The following is a 23,221-nucleotide window of genomic DNA, read 5'->3' as shown; positions in this document are numbered from 1 at the left end:
TAAAACAAATAAGTAGCCAATTTAGCTTTAAACCCAATTCTCCTCTATTCATCCTACTTTTCAAAGGATTTTTTTTTTTTTTTTTACTGGAAACCTGCTTCTAAGAAGCAAAATATGTTTTTCCCCAATGGCAAAGCAGTTGAGCTAAGAGGGTTGCCCTGAAACTGTGCAGTTGTGGGGCTCAAGTCTCACCTTCCTTCTTTCACACCAGGGTCAAAAGGCTTTGTATTTTTATGGAGCAGTTCCCATTAGGGAATAGCACACAAACACACTTGGAAGGCCCAGCTTCCATCCTTCCAGTTCAAAAGAACTGGAAGAGACCATGAGCAAAACACCACTGTGGCTTTGTTTCAGTCAGGCTGGGCTGGCTGCTGTGAAGTGTGACAATCCATGATCTGAGATGTTCCGAGTTCCTTCCTAAAGAAAAGCACTGTGTGTATGTGTGTGTGTGGAAGTGTAATTCAGTGTGTCAGCGTTGGCTTGCAAGGCAGGCAAGCTGTGGGTATTTGCATGTGGGCCCAAGAACAAGAATCTTCATCATTCTTACATTGTAGGGAGAATTAAGAGTTTTTAAAGAATGGGCTGGGGGTGTTCAGTGTATTGTGTTTAAGTGCTTTTATCTTTTTAAACTGTATTTTATTTTTTTAACGAGTGGTCTGTTTTAATATTGTAATAGTTTAATTTTATTTAATATTCTCTGGTACAATTTTAATTGTACTGTTCTCTGAAATTGTAAAATGCCCTGAGTCCCAATTTTAAGGAAAAAGTGGGACATAAATAAACATAATGAAATACAATAATAGAAAAATCTGGGAAGGTGTTTTTCAACATTTCTCAAACACACCAGCCATTGCCCATACTGGCTGGAAGACCTGGGAGCAGTACTACCAAAGGAAGGAAGGAAGGAAGGAAGGAAGGATCTAAGCTTTCCAACTTTGGATCATTAATCTCTCTCTCTCATACATTCTCTCTCTCTCTCACTCAGCAGTACATCTGTGTATTCATTCACCATGAATTCAGAGGCCAGAAGCCTGGCACAGACTTCAAAAGATGGACGTTTAATCCCATTTCACCCCATCTTCTCAAAGCAAGGACAACACAGAGGTAGAGCCAATCCCCCCTCCCCCAAAATCACTGTTTGCATTATCAGTTGCTCAATAATTACAGCCTTGTATAAGTCATTGATAATGTTAAATAAACACCCCCACCCACGCCACCACCCTCAACAAAAAGTGCAGCTGGAACCTTGTAAAAGCTCAGGAATTCCTCCTCCTGCATGTACACAGGAGTTTGCACTGCTTGGGTTCAGTCCTACCCAGAGGGAGGGAATCATCGCAAATATATATTTATATATATATATTTCTCTATAATATTTAACTCTTTATTAACAGCAGCAACAGCTGGGACCGACCAAGCATGCAAAATGAGGCCTGTGGGAGAACAAGAGACCAGCAGTGAGGTGCAATGAATGAAACACAAGGATCACAGTTATAGCCTGTAGGGCTAGAAATGAAGGGAGAGAGGCCTCGAGCAGCTGGGGAATGTGTGGTACCTCCATCTCTTGCTGGACGTAACTCCTATAGTCCTGACCCAAGACAGACAGTGGTGAGGAATGATGGGAGCTGCAGTCCAATAACATCAGGAGGGATCCTCAGCTTTTCCAGATTGGAACACTGTTATTCAGTGCTGGTTTGAATTTTGAAAGCGACCACCTTAAGAACCAGGTTGCAGTTTGCCTTCCATCCCACCAGGTGCACCAGAGCAGGAAGGCTGCTTCAACCAGTACTTCTTAAAGGGCCAGGCATGAGAGCCCCAAGAGGAAACCAACAAAAGCATAACCAGCATGCGTGTGACCTGGCAGAAAGAAATCTGTCTCAGGTAAGGTCTGAGCCAGGCAGCCAACAAAGAGGAGTGGTTTAGGGAGAAACCGTTTGTTGCATTAAGAAAGGGGAAAGACAGAAAGGATGGGAGGCTTAAAAACACCTCCACAAAATAAAACAAGAAGTGATCCAATGGAGGGGTGCAAGGGGTGGGTGGGGAAGAGGCAGAAAATGCCACTATTTCCCCAGCCCCCAATGCCAGCAATGCAGACGTGGGCACAGCAAAAGGGGTTGGTGTCCTAGGACGGAACTGAGCTCAGACAGCATCATCCAAGGCAGGCTCAGCATCCGGGGACGGTACACACTCCTTGCTGAGACGGACAATCTCCTGGGACAGAACTTCCAAATCCTGGGGGGAAGGAGGGAGGGAGAAGAAGGGACCAGGGAAAGGAAAAAGCCAAAAAGAGAGAAGAGACATGGTGTTACAATGAGAATGACTGATACTGCTCAGGCTTATTCTCTGCTCTCACTGACAGTATCCCACAGGGTTGCCAAACAGAGTTTGGGGGGGGGAACTTCAGGGGACTACAGATCCCACAATGTGACAGTCAGCACAGCTTCTGGCCATGTTGGCTGGGGGAGTCTGGAAGCTGTAGTCCCTCCAAAATCAATTTTCCCAGCTCTGCTTTTTGGGAAAGTAATTGATGTAGCTAACAGAAAGGACTGACTCTCTTCTCTAAGCAGGGACACAGACAGACAGACAGACAGACAGACAGACAGACAGACAGACAGACACACACACACACACACACACACTGTTCCAAGCCGGTGATCATCCACACAGAACAATTCATTATCCAATTAAAAATTGCTCATTGATCACCACTGGGCTTCACATCAAAGGAAAAGTCTGGAAAGGAACAGATAACGCACCAATCACAATCAATGAGACTTAAAGGAAGGAAAGAATGAGCCAATATTCTGGTAGCAAACATCCTGAATGCAAGTGACCCTCTCTCCCACCTTGCACACCTGGGGTCCTTATCTAAAGCCCCTCAAGATCACACTCTCCTTTCGGTGTGGCCAAGCCGTGGAGAGCTCAGCTTCCCTGCCTGCCTCACACGCAACCACTGAATGGCACCTCTCACAACCCCAGCATGCCTGCTGCAGCACCTCAACATGCACAGTGTCCTTTCCCAGCTCCACAGTGCCCCTTAGAGGCTGCTGCCAAGCCCAGCCACACCATACTTAATTTACCCTCCAACCCCACACTGCCTCTTCTCCTCTACTTCCTCAGCACATCCCTGCACTGACTGCATAACATAGATCACCCCTCAGCCTTGAGACCCAATGCAACCTTCCTCCACCAGGACAGCATCCTCTCTCTGTCCCAGACTAACCAATCCTTTGCAGCCCCAACCTTGAAGTCCGTCCTCTGGAGCAGCTTCAACCCCCATTCCCTCCCCATTCAGATGCAGCTATAAATAGCCTCCTCTTTCCGCTGACATCACTCTTTCGTCCCCTTGTTCCATTAGGACACTGGAAGGATCAGATTCTACATCAAGCTAATTGGGGGGAGGGGGGGGGGGACACACACCACACAGTATACTGCAAAGTCTTTCATTGGGGCAGGCACTCTCTCTCTCTCTGACTCTCTCCCTTTTGCCTCAGTGTGTGCTCCAGCCATTAAAGCAGGCAAGCAGAATAACTGCCTCCCTGGATCACACTAAAGGTCTCTCTAGGTCCAGAAATCTAGAAATCTTTTACTAACAGCAGCCAAGAGCCTTTGGGAAACTCACAAAACACAGGAGAGCACAGGATGGCTTTCCCCTACTGACTGTTCCCAACAACAAAGTAGAATTTGGGGGGGGGGGGGGGGATTGATTCCCTAAAACCTTCCAGCTAGAGGATCTTGGAGATGTCATTATTCCAGCTTTTGATTCAGAAGTATACTGTCACTGAATACGGAGGCATTGCAGGTGATAGCACACCTAGATTCCATGAATCCTTTTAAAAGAATGGGGGGGGGGGGCACACAATTATCACCTATATGGATACAAAGTGTTTGCCTTCTCTCCTTCTTGAATATTTAAACCTCACATATTTTTTTGGAAAGCTCAGAGCATAGAAATTTTGAACCCCAGATGTTCTTGACTGCAGTCCCCATTATCCCCATCCATTACAGACAAAAGCATGGAACCATAGGAATTATAGCCCAAAACATATGAAGGGCTAACAACCAATCCCCTGGCCCTGTTCCTAGGAATTCAGAGTCATTTTCTCCCTAGATTTTTTTCTCTATATATAGTTTTATCTTTTTAAAATATGTTTTATTCTTTTAATAACTATCTGTTTTAATACCGTAATACTTTAATTCCTTTTTAATGTACTTTTTAAAAAATGTTTTTAATTGTACTCTTTTTAATGCTGTGAAGCTGCTCTGAGTCCCAATCCTGGCTAAAGAGTGAGATACAAATAAATATAATAAATAGATAGATAGATAGATAGATAGATAGATAGATAGACAGACAGACAGACAGACAGACCATTGCCTGGGGGTTTCTCAGTTTACACAATGACAGCACTATGCTTCCACTTTTAACTACTGTTGCTGCTTCCTATGTATCCCTGGAGTTTGTAGTTTGTGGTAGCACTAGAGGAGTTGTGCTACAAATCTCAAGATTCCATGGGACAGACCCATGGTTGTTAAAGTGGGATCATAGTGCTGTAACTGTGTGTTGGGAAAAGGCCTCTTATGATCTTCAAAATCCTAGAATAGCAGTCCATTTTGTGGTGTAAGAACACAAAGGAGAGGACTCCTGCCTCCTCTCCCCCTTCTTTGTACAACCAGTAGGGTCTCCAACATGGACAACAGCCACAAAGTAAACACCTTACTGAAATGTCCCAGCAGAACAGAGGCAGCTCCTGACGCACATGAGAGGTGTGGGATGTCTGCCTTCAATTGTTCCCTTTGGCTCTTGAACCTGAGAGGCAGCTACACAGCTGCATGGGTGACAAGATTTCTTCTCTAGCTTTGGGCTGGTCACTCGTTTGTGGCACAGGAAGATGGATCGAGCATGATCAGCTCCTTGGCATGAGGTAGCAGTTGCTTTCCACTCAAGGTCACCACAGCCAGAGCTTGGAAGGAAACCTGCTACTCCCTCAGCTGCCGTTTGGAGCCAGAGCTGGGCTCACTCTGCCTCTCTTTCCCCAGCAGTCACCTTGACCTGCAGCATGCTGAGACCACGCACAGAAACAAGACAAAAGGCTGGGCAGTGGCAGAAGTTCCACTTCCACTTGCCCTGGGCCAGGAGTACCCACAAAAGCAGCATCCATGCCAGCAGCCTGTCCCTCTTCCCAGGGGGAAGCTGCCTCTTCTTATTCACTCACCACAGCCACATGTTCCTAGGAGAAAGTGCTACCTCTCCTCAACCCCTTTCCCTCTATCTGAATGTTGCTATGCAGGCACCCTGAGAGGGCTCTCTTGTCGACAGTAATGGCTACTTGCTCTGGTCCTTCCCCACCCCTGTTCCTCCTGTCCTTCCCTTTGCCATCTTTCCCATCTTCTGGATCCACAGGTGAATCCCATCACCCCCAGACAACAATGGGAGTTGTATGATGTATGTGAGTTGTGCAATGTGGTTAGGAACTACAGTATACAATCACCTGTGGTATTCACGTTTGAGAAAAGACTTCTAGAGAAACCCTAAGACAGTCATGACTGGTCTTTGGAAGCTGCAGGATGTGTAAAAACACACTCCACACTGAAGCCACCATCTCCAGCTGTTCTTTAGTTCCAGCTTTTGGCACAACTGGTTCCTGGGCAGCTCCCTCAGAACAGTTTCTTCTCTTGAGTCCACATGTACTTTGTTGTGTGCCTCCAGTCATTTTTGACTTATGGTGACCCTAAGACTATCATATGGTTTTCTTGGCAGGTTTCTTCAGAGGCCATTGTCCTCCTCTAAGGCTGAGTGTGTGTGACTTGCCCAAGGTCACCCAGTAGGTTTTTAGCTAGATCTGGGAATTGAACCCTGATCTCCAGAGTCATAGTCCAATGCTATACACCACGCTGCCTATTTTACAGTTCCCAAACTTTAAAGTAAAATAAAATAAAGCAGCTTTGGATACATTATTTCTGAGCATATCATTTTACCCTCAAGGACCAGCACTGATAACAACGTATTACTAGTGTTATTTTTTGAAAAGGAGATTTAAGGTAATGGGCTCATGAACACATATAAAACAACTTGCCTGTCTTTTGTCAGGGATTTTGTGCTCTAAAGGTGCCTGATCTCATCTGATCTTGGAAGCTAAGCAGAATCAACCGTTGTTAGTACTTGGATGGGAGACCACCAATGAATACTAAGTTCTGTAGGCTATATTTGCAGAGGAAGGAACTGGCATAACTACCTCTGGATACTCCTTGCCTAAGAAAATCCTATGAAATTCATAATGTTGCCATAAATTGATAGGCACCCTAAAGGTCCACGTGTACGCAAACATACCCTTGTTTCTAGAGTTGCTGGTAAGGGAGTGCTCAAGATAAGATGGTGGGTAGTCATGCAACTGAGCAGGCATTTTTCAGGCATTCCTTTACTCAGATTGGTACCCCTGCATAAGCACCGCACCCTACTCTACTCCTCAGAAGGCACTCTGCAATGTGCTGCCCTGCCACCTCTACATCAAGGGTTGGAACACCCCCTGGTGACACCCTGCAGCCACTGTTATGAAGGTGCACTCTTTTAACATGCAGTCTGGTTTTACATAATAGTGTAAGACACAAGTGTCTATGGCATGCTAACACATGTGCTCTGAGAATAAAAACCAACCTTGCCAACTTTAACTGTATGATTTCTGGAAGCCAGATAGGAGAAGAGTTAACAACATTACCTATTATCTCCCTAACCCCTGAGGTTTGACAGTATTTATTGTGCTGCGGGGTGTGTGTGTGTTTTCCAGGCTTCTCTATGTAATTCCTACCTGCTCTAAGATTTCCCCATCAATAAATCAATCCTAGAAACTGTGTGGTCCTTCAGATATTACTGGACTGCAGCTTCCACCATCCCTTATCATTTGTCCATGTTGGCTAAAACTGATGGGAATTGCAGTCTACCAACACCTAAGGGCTCACATTTTCCCCAGCCCTGACCCTTACCCACTTTCTTCAGTAGCTTATGCCACCATCTTTTAAAATAACCTCTAGGTTTCATCTGAACAAACTATTCAGTTGGTAGGTGTTGCTATTCAAATAGGGTTTGGCCCAAAAAGGTGTGTGTACCAGGAGAGGGGTGTCAACTTATTTTTCTTTTACCAGAATCCTATACCATCTGAATTATGAACGGGAAAGCGCTGGTCTTCCAGACATTTTGGATTGCATTTCCCAGAAGCCCCAATCATGCATAGCCAGTGGTAAAGACTCTGGGAGGAGTTTTTGCCCCAAACATCTGTAGGGTCAAAACTTTCCCTACCCATGACATAAATAGCAAGTTTCAATTTGGTAATAGAAGTTCAGTGCTGTTTTTATTTTTCTTAGCTCTGTGATTCTCCCGGAAGTAGACAACTCTTCTCACTCGTCTTTCTCACCCTCCTGTGCTCCATCTGACTCACTTTCACCACCAAAAGGCCCATTTTCTCCAGGCTCAACCCACAAACCTTCTGTAAGTGCATGTTTTTGGTGAGCTGTTCCTCCAGCATGTTTTGTAGCTTTTTGTTCATCTCACGGAGGTTCTCATCTCCCGGCTTCACCAGGTCCCGCAAGACGCTGCTCAGGCTGCTCCGGTCAACCTGCCCGTGGGCTCCTGACACATCTGTCCCAAAGAAGGGGTGGGAAAGAAAAGGAGAGGTTGAGCGTGTATGACAGTCAGTCACAGAGACAAAACTTGAGATTTCAAGGGAGTCTCGGGCTAGTTTCAACTGAGTTAGCCAACCAATGCTGGACCATTTCAGAGGCAGAAAGGAGGGGGTGCATGATTGTCATTGTCCTTATGTGCCTTCAAGTCATTTCTAACCTATGGCAACCCTAAGGCAACCCTATCACTGGGTTTTCTTGGCAAGACTTGTTCAAAGGGGATTTGTCATTGCTTTTCTCTGAAGGTAAAGAAGTGTGACTTGTCCAGTTACCCAATGGGTTTCCATGCCTGAGTGGGAACTTGAACCTCAGCCCTCAGAGTCCTATTCCAGAACTCATGCTGCTACACAACTCTGTATGGTCCTTTAAACAAAACAGTTCCCTCTACACAAAACCCAAGATATCTGAGAATTAAGCAAGTGTCTGTTGACCTGACAGCATTCCCACTTCTATTCAAGGTGGTACAATGCAGACACATATTTGCCACCACAGTGAATACAGTGAAATACAGGCCTCAGAAGGAGACTGTGCTCTGGTATGAACCATGCACCACATTAAGGCCTTTAGACCATGTCTGCCTCAATATCCCATCCTCAGCAGAGAAGAGACTGGTAGTCACATACAGAACAAGGATACTGCACTTATGGCACCCCTCCCTAAGCAACCTTTAGAAAGTGTATAAACAAATGGTGTTATTTCCAAAGACCTTTGAAGGTAGGTAGGTGGATGGAGGACATCCTCTCCCAAGCTGCTGAACTAAATGGATTGTCTTTTGCTTTTACAGATGTTGGCTGTTGTTGTTTTTTACCATTTTCGTATGGACTTGTTTATTGTGTATTCATATTGCAAGCTGTCCTAAGGGGCTCACTGATCATGAGGAAAAGTAGAAACGTGAGAAATGAAGAGCATATATATATATTAAAAAACCCTGAGGAATACTGTCATACATCTTTCAGGTGGCCCTGTTCTCTGAATGATTCTAAGCAATCTGTGATCAGGCAGCAAACACAATGCTTTTCAGCTGATCAGATTTAACCATGAGACAACATGAAGAAGCCAGTTCAGAAGTATGGCATGAGATATGAATCTGAGTAAGCATTAGGGAGCAACCTGCATCGCAAATCTTTTCACTCTTATTCCCAAGCTACTAGAAAAAATGGCTAGTAGGGTATTTTGCAGAAGGAGCAATTATTGTTATAGTTAATTACTATAATCCACAAAAGCTGGTGCTGTAATAAACTTGTTCATCTTTAAAGTGCCACAGGATTCTGTTGTTTCAGCTGCAACTGACTAAAACAATTCCCTTTGGGGAAAATGTTTTGTGGAACACAGACATCCACACATACACATGCCTTTCCCCCTTTCAGCTCAGTCCTAGTGGGTGTTCCATTTCAATATGATAAATAAGTAAAACCCCAACACTTCATTGGCTCTGTTTCCTAACAAGATTGGCATTTCATATGTCTGCGTTCCCACGTCCATTTCCCTCTAACCATTACTCACTGCTCTCCTTTCCAAAGCTTAGGATGGATCTAATTTCATCAGGAGGCTGACATAAATTTGGGGTCTTTCCCTGCAGGAAGGCTGAAAATCTGCTCAGCCATGAAATTAGCAAAACAGCAGGAAACAGATAACAGCAATAGCCCATCCTCAATCCCACTCTGAGAAATTGGCTTCGAAAAGGAAAGATCTGGAAAAAGAATTAAATGAGATTTTTAAAACTTCCACATTAGAAGGAAAAACCAAGAGGCCTCCCACAATTTCATGACCACTGTGAGCAGAGAAACAAATTCACACTGTGATTGCTGTTGAAGTGGATGCTACATGGCCCCATGACAGTATGACCTGTTGTTTGGACTGGGAGAAAGAAGCTGCCAATATGCATCAAATATCACCAGACCCAATGCTTAGTAAAGCAACCCATGGAATCCATTTTCAGCTGTGCTTGGAATGGAATAAGAGCTACATCTGAGCCTATGCAGTGTTCCTCTTCAGCACTGATTAACCACAATAAGGCTCCACATTTTATACAGCTAGAAGGGGAAAACTTCAGGTTAGCTGCCAAATTCAGGTAAGTCTGAACCTGTAGGGCAGGGATGGGCAAACGAAAGGACTGGGGCAAAACAGGGTTTTTTGTTTTGTTTTTCAGCCTTTGATCCTTCCAGGCTCTCTAGACCACCCTTCGTATAACCCACCCCAAAAGGGAGGACTGCCTCTCCTGGAAACCTCCAGAACAGCAACTGAAGTTTTAAATGTTGGGAATGTCTCTCCCACGACACCCAGGCCTTGTTTAACATCAAAAAGTACTTGGCTTTCAAAAACAGAAGTATACCTCCAGTCAACTTGTAAGGAAGACTGATCCCAACTCCCCACCCTGCACTTTTTTGCATTTTGGCTGTCCATGTCATTTACCAGGAGGCCCGGGACAGAAAACTGGCTCCTGGAATCTGCTGCAGATGTTCCTCCTGCTCTAAGGCCCACTGGACAATGTTTGGCCTTCCCTTGACACTGGGCTGCGGTGGCTGGGACTAATAGGAGCTGCAGCCCAACAACATGTGGAAGATCAAAGGTTCCCCACCCCAGCCTCTTATCTAGAGTGTCCAAGTGGACAGCCAGCCTGCCCCCTCAAACCATGATCAGGATAACCAAAAGGAGACTTCAAGAAACCAAAATCCAAAGTGTTTCCCCAGACTCCACCCATGCTTTTCCAGCTTCCAGGTTGGCTTTAGTCTCCCTTCTTGATTTGGAGCCTCTGGCCCTGCTCTTTACCACCTCTTCCTCCCAAGTTCCTTCCACTGCATGAACCCTGGGTTGGCAGCACTGTCTGCACGTTTTAATACTGACTCTCCGTGCTGAAAAAAGTAGCAGTGAAAGGCTGAAACTGAGCAGTGGGATTCTCAGCTTCTGTCTTGCAGAAGGCTGGGGGTGAGGCAGAGCAAAGCATCCCCTGCCCTCCCTCTTACTGCTGTTGGTTGCGTTTCGCTCTCTTGATTCCCCAGACTGATGTTGGGCTAAAGCATCCCTGACACACTGATCGATTCCACCTGCTCTCCTTGCTCCCAAACTTCAGCCCTCATCAGCCCAGCTGTCTCTCAAGACAGAAATCCTTCCTGCCCTTCGGCTGCACCAGTGAGCACCAGCCCATTTAACAGATACACACACAAACACACGTTCACTGGCTGACCAATGGACTCAATAGAACTGAAGCTCTCCCCAGTGCCATCACATAGGCTAGACTACATCTTATGGCAGCGATGGGAAACCACTGGCCCTTCAGAGACTTTGGACTACAACTCCCAGAATCCCTTACCAATGGCCAAACTGGCTGGATCTTGTTGCTGTTTGCCTTCAAATAATTTCTGATTTATGGGGACCCTAAGGCAAACCTTTCAGGGTTTTCTTGGACTGAAGTTATGTGACTTGTCCAAAATCACCCAGTGGGTTTCCATGGCTGAGAGGGGAACTGAACCCTGGTCTCTGGGGTCATAGTCCAGTGTTCAAAACACTAGCCAGAACTACTACTACTATTATTATTATTATTATTATTATTATTAGCCTTTATTTATAAAGCGCTGTAATTTTTTTCATTATCATCAACACAAGTTCCAACCCCTGTAATGTGTATCCATGTTCCTTCAAGTATCCTATCAACATATGGTGACCCCTTCAAGTTCATAGCGGTCTTATGTGAGAAAGGCTCAGAGGTGGTCTGCCATTGTCTTACTCTGAAATATAGCCTACAGCACCTGGGATTCTTTGGTGGTCCCCCATGAAGTACTAACCAGGCCTGACCCAGCTTTACATCCAAGATCAGATATGATCTGGTGCCTTAACAGTTGGACTGAATATATATAATCTAACATGAACATTCTCCACCATAAGATGCTGAATTCATCCATTCTGACATCACTTTTTTATTCCTCCTTTTTGTCCTGGGGCATTAGAACTCCACTTGATAATAAAATGCTACTTCTTCATCCACAACTTTTTTGATTATAACAAATATTGTCTTATCAGCTTGAAACTATCTTGACAGCTATAAAAGCTAGAAATGTGGTTTTACCTCGTAGAAAATGGAAAGCAGATTTCTCATAATATTGAATATGGAACCCAGTAACACAGCATGGATTTTTTAAAATTACAATTCTCAGAATCCCACCAGCCAGCATCACTAGTAATCATGCTGGCTGTGGGAGTCTGGTAACTGTAGTCCAAAAATAAAATAACTCTTATGAGCCCTACCCAGTAAGCATTTGTACAACATGATCATATATAATTGGGAGGGACATACTCAGCTCAGCCTGTTAAATGAAAAGGGAGGAAAATATCCATGATTTTCACCACCCTTATTTGGAATTATGATGGAATTGTTAAAAGGGCATGCCTTTCACATTCAGCTGAGTAAAACTTTGAAGTTTGTACCATTATCTAATGGGTTTTCAGAGGCATAAGAGTGCTGGTCCTGTTGCCTGATGAAAGGCTCTGTAACTTCAACAGAGGAAAGCAAAGACTTATTCTCTGCTGCCCCTGAGAGTACAAAACTAAATCTAATTACAGAGTAGTAAATTTTGGCTGATGATTAGGAGAAATATTCAGAATAAGACCAGCTTGACAATGGACCTAGTTGCTTAAAAGAGAGGGTTGGCCTCTTGCTTTCTCTTTCCTCCTGCCCAGGTCTTAAAAAGCAGAAGCTGGTCACCCATGGATTGGAGATGCTTGAGCTCTGAATTTCCTGTGCCAGGCAGAGGGTTGTATGATATGGCCCAAGACACCTCCAATTAAAAATTCAAGGATGGAGAACCGCATTCAGCCTAACAGCCACATTCAATTTTGGACATTTTGCAGGGAAGAAACAAAGGCAAAAGGTTGTGACCTCAAATCCCAGCATATTTTTGGGCCTGAACAGACAGACCAAAATAAAGCTGCTTCGGGTCACTTTGGAGGTATGCTGTTTAAATGATGCATACATCCTAAGAGGCCAGAAGCTGTGCCAAAGCCATGCTTGAGTCCTAAGGACTGGAGCGCAGCTTTGGCCTCTTAGGACACATGCATCATTTAAACAGCATACCTCCAAAGTGACCTGAAGCAGCTTTATTTTGACCTGTCTGTTCAAGCCCTTAAAGCTTACAATCCACAGGACTCCATAGGAGGCAGCCATTACCGTTAAAGTGGAATCACAATGAAATAACTGTGTAGAGTGAAAGACCCCTAAGCCATAGGAGAGGCATTTCAACCTTTTGGAATTGGGGTGTCGGGGGAGGACTGCAGAAAAATTGGGGATTGGTGGCAGGACCACCTGGAGAAAACCAGAGAGATGGCTGGGGATCCCAGGACCAGGTTCCTAATTTCTAAGCTCTTCATTGTCTCCCATCACACTCAGTGCTGTATTTCACTATTTCTGATGAAAAGCATTGTCCTGGAGACCTCCAAGCTCTCCTCAATGAACTGGATACTACCCCCAAAGGCCACAGTCTCTAGAACCATCCCCAGCCACTCACTGCAATGAATAGCCTAAAATGTTCTCCCATTCAGCTGGCCAGCACTGGGCCTCTCCCTTTCCTTTTTCTTGGCTTGATGCTCATGTCTTCTCCACATGCTGCCACTGCATGTTTGGACACTTATCTTAAAAGAGCAGATGGGAGACTTCCTCAACCGAAATCTGAATCCTTGCAGTGCACTGTCTGTGTATTTAGGCTGAAACACATACTCTACCATTTGAAAGCATAGGTATCAGGAAGGATTCAGGCCTGATACACAGTTGCACATGACAGGTGATGTTGCAGCACTTGTGCACACAATCAGGAGACTTTTTCTAAATTTTAAAAGAAAGGCTCTCAGGGTGATGTTTTAAAACTTGACACTTCTTGGGTATGCTTATCCTCAACAGCCGATATGTAAGTTTTGCAGCGGGATGATAAAGCAACACACACAGAGGTCTGTGGTAGTTCTGTTACCACATCTCCCTTTCAGATCATGTGTGGACAGACACAAGACATTTATGAACTTATGAAGCCCCTGACTCTCCACCATGTCCTAGAAATTCACAAACTCATTCTATCTTCAGGAATAAAGTCTAGAACAAGGATGGGAATTATGCTGCCCTGTTGGACTGCAAGTCAAATCTGTTATAGCCAGCAAAATAGTGACAAATTCTGGGAAATGCAATCTAACATCTGGACCCACATGATTCTCAGCTCTGATAGAGAGACTAGGACACTCTTAGTGCCATCACCTAGACTTCTCCTTGCCTCCCTGATCTAGGCATTGCATATCAAACTCTGTGCTCTTTGCACCACAAACTCCAATGGCTCATCCACTAGACCTTGCTTCCTTCCCAGCCCTGCACCAAAAAGAAGTAATTAAGTCTAGGTCACTTAAGGAAAACTATGGAAACAGCCATAGACTAAGTAAACCAAGTTCCAATTGCAACACTGGGAAAAGTAGAGTTCATTTTTTAAAAAGCACATCCCTCACTGTCTCTGAGTACTCTTAGGGCAGTTGGGTCAAGTAGTTACAGCAGAGGGCCAGCAGCTACTCCTGGATTCAGTTACAAAGATCTGGAGGACAAAACAGACAGAGAATGACAGGCAAAGGCACAAGGAAGCAGCACAAGATGCAGGAGGAGGAGGAGGTTTGTATTTTTAGCGTTCATGAAATATTCACTGGCTGGGCTGTGTGTTGCCAAGCTGAGGCGAAGGCGACCCTGCACAAGCTATTTATAACTAGCTCCTGTTCCCTGCCCGCGGCACGGTTCTGCATGGAAGTATGGAAAACTTATCCACAACTACTCCAGAGGATCCTTCCCTTGCTGCCCCCTAATACTCAGCTGTTAACCCTTTGCACACAAAAGCTCTTTCCACCAGGCTTTTTAGGAGTGCTATAAACATGCCTCCCACTCTGTACTTCTATTAAAGGGTTTTGTTTTCTCTGCAATTTCCATCAAACAAAAGCACACCAACCAGATCACAAATGGGTTAAGAATGGTGAAGATCCACTGGGAGCAGGAGAACAATTACAGGCGAGGTGTGGGGCAAGAGGGAGGAAGGTTACAAGAGAGACCCAAGCCAGGGTAAAGAAAAGCAGCACATGAGAGTCAAGAACTAGCTGCTTCGCTTCACACAGTGCAGAGATGGATGGTGAAGGGTGGGGTGGGATTGGGAACAGACTGCAGAGAGAATGCCTGGCAGGAACATCAGGAAAACAGTCTGATGAGTGGGATAGAGAGTCTTCTCCCTCTGGCCTGGTGTCCCAGCTTCTTGCTCCGATTGACTTGCCAAATGATTTGCTGAGCCTGACATTTTTTCATGCCAAGAGCAAAAAAGTTGACCGCTACCTGTACTTCTAACCTTTTGTAAATTCCAGAGACAAGCATCCCTGTGTGAAACAACGCCCTGCTCCTTCAACCAAAATGGTATAGAAATGTGGCAATTTCACCCCATCCCTTAAAAAGGGAGGACTACAGAATTCTGATCAACTGATTACTCCACTTTCCTTCTCTACCTCTTCTACCTTTGCTGAGCAGGAAACCAGTGCCTGCAGAAAAGCCACTATTTTAAGATTTGGGGCTTAGAATCTCCCTGCTTCTTTCAAAACAAAGCTGGAAGCCCTACAGCTGGTAATCATGAATGGTTCTCTTTTCTTCTGCACCCCAAAAGCTGCAGAATTCCTGTTTCTCTAACAGAAGGTATTAAACCTCAGGAATTGCAGTTTGGGGTAGGACCCATGCCTGTAAGAGCACTTTCCCCCAATGTTACAGTTGTGGTTGTGTACAGGCCAACCTTCTGCAAAGGCACTACACAAGTATGGAATTTGGTATTAGATGAAGATATTGGTAAATTGAGATTCTCAGCCTTCCCTTTTTCTCATCCTAAAAAATAGAATCAACTTTCTAGTCCTTAAGTTTGTAAAGCCAATTATCTGTGCCAAGCTAGGTTCAGTTTTGGAGGGAAGGGCTGAAGAGGCTCTTCACCATACAGAAATTGAGATTTTGCTTTCCTATGTGATTCCTGGTTTCTCCCCCATGTGAGCAAAAAACCAATCCAAAACAAACAAACAAAACTCATGCAAATAAGTATAGGCATTTCTGCTCCTATTAGTTCAATTTATGCAGGTTGCAGAACTGTGCTTCTCCTGGGGAATTTTAATTTCCCTTCTGAGAAAGCATAGTGTACACAGAGTCCTGCTTAAGAGTAACTGCAAAAGGCAAGAATCAGTTGAAGACCCCTCGCATGCCCAAGATTCAACCAATGAGATATTCTGTACGTCTTGGAATGAATGCTTCAAACTGTATGAACACACATAAGGCCATGCTGGGGAGGGGGCACAGTGACTGTGAGCAAGGAATAAGAAGACCAATGCATCAAAACCTGCTGAGAATATGAAGCCTGTCTTCTTTCTGTTTGGAAGGAGGGAGGGGCTCCAATTCTTCACCATGTCAGCCTTCTTACAGATCAAGGGTGTTTTCATGCACAAGGTTTAATGCTTCAAACAGGTTCCTAATGAAAATGCAAAGTCTACATTCACTTGGACACTGATGTTGCATAAGCAGTGCCTCTCCTACACTGTCTCTTTCTGCCCATGGAAACAGGTCGTAGCCTGCATCTTCACAATTTACCCCACCTCTGCCACAAGGGAAAAGGAAATGGCCCCAGTCCAAAGGCGGTTAAGTGCCACGAACTAAAATTCAGTGATTTGAAATAGAACACAAAACAAGAATTACTTAAATACTAGTACTTGATTGGTAAAACTGAGAATGGAAATTTTCCTTTTTTGGACCATAGCTGGTTGGGAGATTCTGAAAGTTGTTGGCTGTGGCTGTTTTTTAAGTAAGATTTCCACTCTCTGCTGGTTTGAGATCAGTTCTGTTTAGCACTGAGCAGAAGCCACTTATTTGAGACCTTGTTTCCATGTATGATAGTCAAGTGTGATGGATAAAATCCCTCTTGTACCTTAACATTGAGCACAGTTTCATACCCAGACAACATTAAGACGTCTCATTCAAATAATGTTATTCAATAAGAGAGATAAATGGAAGAGAATGAGTGGGTAGCCCAATATTTTATTTTTTTCTTTTATCCATATAGAACTCAAGAGTTATGATCAGAGATTCCCAAGGAGTCTCCCACCTTCCTGACTATCTCCTGACCAGTTTAGCTTTACCATGTGCCTTCACACCATTTTGCTGGACTGATGGCTGATGGTTTGGGACAGAGCTAATGAAGCCCATGACTACTGAAAGTCCCAAATAGCCTCTACTCTCAAAGCTTTCAGCAGAAACCTTTGCTTTTCAAGCTTAACTTTACACCATAATGTCTACAAGCTTTAAAAATAAAAACAAAAATGGTGGCTGTAATTCAGAGAACCATATTCCACACAGGTAGCAAGGCCTTCTCCTTTGCTTGACAGGCAGTTTCCTATCACAAAAGACTTTTTCAACTAGGGAAAGTTTTTCTAAAAGCCTTTTGTAATTTCACAAAAGCATGGGCGCTATCTGCAGAAGTGAAGGGCTAAACAGACATACAGAGGGATAGAGGGAGGGAGGGAGGGAGGGAGGGAGATGGTACTGTATATTTGGATCTCCCTGTGCCAGGAAAAAAAACACCAATTCTTAGGGATATTCAAATGCTTTTGGATACCAAACCAGAGCCAAACAAGCAGGACAATGGCTAGCTGGAAGGACAAACGAAGGAAGACAGCCAAAGAGGCAAGATCTGGAATGGCTGCGCCTGAACACGGGCGTGTGCTTCCCTTTGTACTGCAGTGAGGTTGAGTAGAAACAGCCCCTTTCTCTGGCTTCTGTCTGAGCCCTGTGATGGGAGATGGTGCTAACAGGTTTTGACAGCAGGTCCCCATGGAGGCTGTCACGTCGGCTGCTGCAGGAGAAGGCCCTGTCATCCCACCCCCCCACCCCCGGCTTCACTGAAGACACAAAAAGGTCCCCTTCGCAAGCCAGGCCTGTCACGGAAGCAATGCGGGGGTGGGGAGCAAGGACGCTAGGTCCTGGGGCAGACGGAGCGGGAAGGAGATACTGCCACAACCTTCCTACACATACACACACACACTGGGCCCAGCTCCACTGCTGTTTCTTTCTCAGCTTCAGAATCCACATGCCTTTCCTGTGGTTCAATATAACACCTTGAGAAGGAGAGGAGGTTATGAAAATGGTTATGTAGCATTGCCACTCCCCATTCTCAGATTGTCATGATTTTTCAGCTCAACTGAACTGCGCAATTTCTGAATAATTTATTTTCTAATTATTTGATCCCCACCCTTTTCCTTGTCTTCCTAGGTTTATGTAGAAATGATAATTGCTTAACAGGTGAGGGAGAGACTGAAGGCAACAGATTGTTCCCATGGAATTAGTTTTCCTGTAGCAAGTCTGTGGGGAAGGCACATGTGATTGGCCTTACCCATATGACTAGTCTTTACAAGCCACATAAATGCCAGGGGATGAACCTAAAGAAGCATTTCTCCCTATGGTGATACTTCAGTGTAATTTTTAAAGAGAACATCTGACTTGCACTCAGGGGAGTCATATTTTTACTATCTTTCCCTTCATGTACAAGGGGAATGTGAAGAGTCTAGATCTCGGGAGATGCACTTCCTTTCCACAGGTTTCAGACTGTGTTAGCCACACACTTGCAAAAACTTCTTTGCAGTTGTGGTATTTGCTTTTCTTTAAAATTAAGAGACTGGATTAGCCAACTGGGTGTAGAATTCTTGATGATTATGCATTTTGATTCAGAATTGTATTTTTAAAAATGGCTTTATATTCCTAAATATATGTATATATTTCCAAGACAGCCCTCAGTCTCATTTAATTAAAATACAGTCTATACTCACACAGAATACTTTGGACCAACTGATGAAATCTCAGTGTGAGCAAAGGCAGAACTACACCTTGAACAACCAGGCACCACCTACTGGGAACAACCCCAAAGAAATGTGTGTGGTAAGAAGACTCCATTCTCAAATATCTCTTCAGCCAGAAATATGCCAGTATTCACAGAAACCCTGGGGTTCCCTGAAACAGTGGTTCTCAAGCTAGAATCTTCTAGTAGCTTTTGAATTAAACTCCCAGAAGCTGAGACAGCATGATGAATAACTGGAGATTCTGCAATCTGAAGTCTAAAACATCTGAAAGACCAGATGTTTAGAACCACTACTCACTCCATCCATCCATCCATTCATTAACCACCACCCCTTTCTAACAATATGGCACCCTAGAAAGCTTCATCGTTTCAACAAATTTAACCCACTACCCTATGGGTTCAGAAAAAGAACTATTAGGTACCCTTGAGTGGCCTAATTAGACTGAAATTAAATGCACTAGCAGTGCTGTCTTTGCCTTCAGCCTTCTCTTCCTCCTTCTTTGTTCCTTACACTAAAGTCACAACTCCCCAAAGCCTGGCTTGGCCAAGCTAGTTCTCTTCTGAATGCCAGACTCCTCACCAATGCGGCTGTCCATCACATAGGTCTCAATGATGGCACTTTTCCGGCACAGGTCTTCAGCCATGGAAGCGCTGCTGACCTCCAGGTGCTTCACCTACCAAGGAAAGATAATATCATTCCTCATTCTTGGTCCATCTTACCCAGAGCCCAATGCAATCTCCCAAGTCTTGGGATCTACTATTTGTATTAAAGGTAATGGTTTTCCCTTGACATGAATGTCTAGTTGTAGGGGGCGGTGATCATCTCTGTTACTAAGCCAAAGAGCCAGCACTGTCTGAAGATGACTCCGGTGGTCATATGGCCAGCATGACTGCATGGAATGCTGTTAACTTCCCACTGAAGTAAAGGTTTTCTACCTGCACTTGCATTGGCATGCTTTCAAACTGCTAGGTTGGCAGAAGCTTGAACTAGTGATGGGAGCTCACACCATCATATGGCATTTGGGCCTTGAACAGCCAACCTTCCAACCATCAGAATTGGCATCTTAACCACTAAACCACACATCCTATTTGTGTTAGTGTCTCTTAAAATGTGAGACAGGCCAGTCATGATCCCTTACTCCAGCCAGCCTTACCATAAGATAGAATGAAAACAACTGCTCGCCAGAAGCTGGCAGTGATAGCATCCCAGCTTTTCTTTCTGAAGGCTTTGCCTGATCTTACCATCTGTCTTCGGTCCTCTAAACTAGTCCTGAGATGCAATGAAGGACTTCTGTCCTACTGTATCTGCAGTCTTCCATTGCAGATTCAACAGGCAATTCAACAGGGGTGGAGAGATGCCATCTTGTTCTTCATCCCCAGCACCAATGTTTTATGCTGACTCTGCCCAGAAGGCAGCTTTTTGGGTCTCATTTCCCTCCCTACATTATGAGTCTCGCTCTCAGGGCTCATCTCATAAGCTGGCTTTTGGACATATCCATCAAATTTCAGAATGAGCTCCTACATGGAGGTTTCTCCTGGGACTGGTTTCCTGGTTTTCCTAGGCCTGTTTGCAGCCAATGAAGTCAAGTGGTGGCAATACTTTCCCAATGTCAGAAGTCAACCCCCACCCCCCAGTGACTGGACTCCACTAAACCCTTGCCTGCCCTTCCAAAACCAGGTTTTGGAATTTTGATACCTTCTCCTCTAGTAACCACTTCTCCTGCTGAACTTCAGCCAGACGCTGGAACAGCTCAGAGATTTCTTCATCTGAGAGGTCCGCTGGACGTGGGGGTTGCGACTGGGACTGTGGACTGCCTGTGGTTGACTGAGGAAAAAATAACACAGAGGAGGAAATGATGACAGCTGGATAAGTCATTTGCTCTATCTATAATCCTGTCTCCAAACAGCATTATGAGAGCATTCTGATTTTGCCTCCAAATAATCAAAATTTTCTTCTCCGCTTTTACAAGAAGCCTTACTGGGTGAATGGTCAAACAATCATTTACACCAAGAGGTTTAGAAACAATACTTACATACCCATGGTTCTCTCTGTTTACCTAAGACATCTGAAAACAGATGTCTCTTTACACTGATATCTAAAGTTCAGGAGAAGTGGGCATGGGATTGTGTATTGGGGGGCAGTGATTTATAGTACACCTCCACAGAGACAAATCAACTCATAATACTGTACCAGGACAACTTTATGCAGCAGGCAGTCTCAGTTCCCAGAGAACCAACTGATAAATTCAGTACAAATGGATGGGCTCATGTGAGGCAAAGTACTCTCCAAGCTATATACTTTCATTTCAAATTTCAACATTTTGTTTGGGAAATATTACAAGTGCCCATATAAGCTTAAAATGATAACAATGCATCCTTATACCTGATAAAAACTAGTTTAATGTACTGAGTTGAGTATTAGATGCAAAGTATGGACTGGGAACTGTCCAAGTCACAGCTTGCTACACTAAACATCTTGTCTGCTGCATTCTCACAAGTCTTATAAACCCTTGAAAAAGATTACAGCATGAAGAGCTAAGAGTTTTGTATTAGGTGGCTGTACCAGCTTTTATGAAGCTTTACTTTTAGCCAACTGACATATTTTAACAGAAGATTTGAAAGTGTTTTTATATATACACTGACCATTGTAAGTTTCTGCAGGTTCTGTTCTTTGGTGAAATGCAGCTTACAAATATCACAAACTCTTTCTGTCACTATGCCCAATTTCCTTTAAAGGACCAACTTCTGTTTATTCTTTTGGTTTCATAGAAGCCAGTCCCCCCCCCCCCCCCAAAAAAAAAAATACCTTAGGATATTGCTTCTTTCAGAGAAACCTCTGTCTTGCATGGGAAGGCCCACTCAGACTCAGGAAGTGAACCTCACCCATTCAATACCCCCAGCCTTCTTGGTTTCTACTGCCAAACCTAGGTCAGCTTTTCTGCCTCAGGGCCTCCTCACCTTATTACTACCGGGTCCAGATCCCTCTTTCATGATTTCACGATAGCTGAAGGATGAGATGCTACTGCTGTCCCCTGTCTGTGCCCGGCTTGGTGAGCTGATATCTGCCAGGACAAGATCTTCTATCCCTGGAAGGAAGCAGGCATGTTAGAACACCAAGGAGGCCAAATGTCTGACTCTAAACATTTTATTGCAGCAAATGTAGCCCAAAATCAGCCCAAGTCAAGGAGCACAGGACCCATAGCCAGTCAAGTCATTTTGGTACACAGGGAAAGTCCCACAAATACCTCTCCCCATCCTTGGCAATATAAATAAATAAAGCTTAAATAGCTTTTAAATAGCTATTTAACAACAACAACAACAACAACAACAACAACAAAAATAGTTCTCCTCCCATGACACCCAAAATTTGCTGCCTAAAGCAAAATGCCTCACAATATCTAATAGTATGGATGGTTCTGAACAAGGCCCGGATCAATTTGGAAGGTACATCCTTTCTCTAGATCTCCTGCCTTACAATGTCCAGATGTGTTGTGGCTAGATTTAGTAAGTGAAGCCTTCATCTGTATACATGTAGGCTAAACAAGGGTGTGTGAATGTAGACACACATGTAAACCACAGCCCTGAACAATGCCAGGCGCTCAGCTGCTTCTCTTTGTGACTTGAGTGAAAAGTTCAACAAACAGTTTTGTGTGATCAGGACTGGGGTTGATCAATGGATGAAGTCTTGTGAAGATGAGGGGTGCAGAGCAATGTTTGGGAGTGGAGCTCACATGCACTCCCATATACCCACCTGAAATTTAGCCTCATGTGAGCAGGTGAATGCTTGCAAAGTACTTTACTGGGAGGAAAAAAAAGGCTCTTTCTGTATGCTCAGAAACAGTTTCTTTACCAGCTAGACTGCATACACAAATAATACAACCCCACTTTCAAGTAATAAATGATAGAAGAACACACATGTTGGTATCTGCTTCTCAAATGGGTCTGCTTTGAAGGCAGATTACGACCCCAACAAGCTCCACTCAGATTAAACACTGATTAGGGTCCCTTTGTTATTTCCTAGCTCTCAAAATAGCTGAATACAAAGAACTATCTGGTGGTTGGAATTGTTCCTTAGGGGTTCTGTCTGCTGGCAGATTCTACTTTTCTGCATGTTCAACACACAAGGAGAGCTTGAGGTGTGAAAAATGATGGCAGTAGCTGAGATAGACTATTTGTTCCTAGTAGAATTTACCTGTCCTCATGTGCCCAAGTTCCTATTCTGTGTGAATGCTCCAAGTCCGCATTCTGTCTTAAATCGATCCCTGTGCTCACATCTCTCCCCCCCCCCCCCGCCCCCTTAACTAACTCCTTTCCTCTGGAGCACCTAGCTCTCTCTGCAAATGCAGGAACCTCAAGAGGCCTACAGAAACCAGGCAGCAAAGATCTTGTTTACATAATCAGGAATGCGCAAGAGTCCTGAGCAGAGGGAAATGCTCCCGATCTATCAGCCAGGCTGCAGGATCCTACCCTTCCCCCAAGTTTTGGCTTCTCCTGCACAAGTTCCTCATACTCCCTCTAGTGGCTTTAACCATAGTTAAAGGCAAATCCTGGCTGAAATTAACCATAATTAAGGCCAGAAGAAGGAACACGATTAATCCATGCATGTGAAGGCAGAACCTGGGGAAGGGTGGGATCTTCCAGTCTCTTGTTGATCCCTAAGCTGTGGTTAGACTGGCTCTCTG

General features: G+C 44.4%; 1 protein-coding gene across 2 annotated transcripts in view; it reads right to left on the bottom strand.

Annotated features, from left to right (window-relative positions):
• Positions 1–728: 728 nt before the first annotated feature.
• The window catches only part of GRIPAP1 (GRIP1 associated protein 1), a 64,627-nt gene continuing 42,134 nt past the window's right edge, over positions 729–23,221 (bottom strand). For both annotated transcript variants that reach the window (XM_089484396.1, XM_089484405.1), the window contains 5 exons: positions 21,498–21,625; positions 20,236–20,364; positions 19,120–19,213; positions 7,473–7,627; positions 729–2,229 (listed from right to left, as the gene is read on the bottom strand). In XM_089484396.1, coding sequence (XP_089340522.1) covers positions 2,137–2,229; positions 7,473–7,627; positions 19,120–19,213; positions 20,236–20,364; positions 21,498–21,625 — 599 coding nt within the window. In that variant the 3' untranslated portion in view covers positions 729–2,136. The remainder of the gene's footprint in view (positions 2,230–7,472; positions 7,628–19,119; positions 19,214–20,235; positions 20,365–21,497; positions 21,626–23,221) is intronic.

Source organism: Sceloporus occidentalis, unplaced genomic scaffold (assembly GCF_023333645.1).
Source record: "Sceloporus occidentalis isolate IW3139 unplaced genomic scaffold, rSceOcc1.0.p SCAF_1, whole genome shotgun sequence".
NCBI lineage: Eukaryota > Metazoa > Chordata > Lepidosauria > Squamata > Phrynosomatidae > Sceloporus > Sceloporus occidentalis.
Note: the sequence above shows the minus strand (reverse complement) of the source record. Positions and strands in the feature narration are given on the sequence as shown.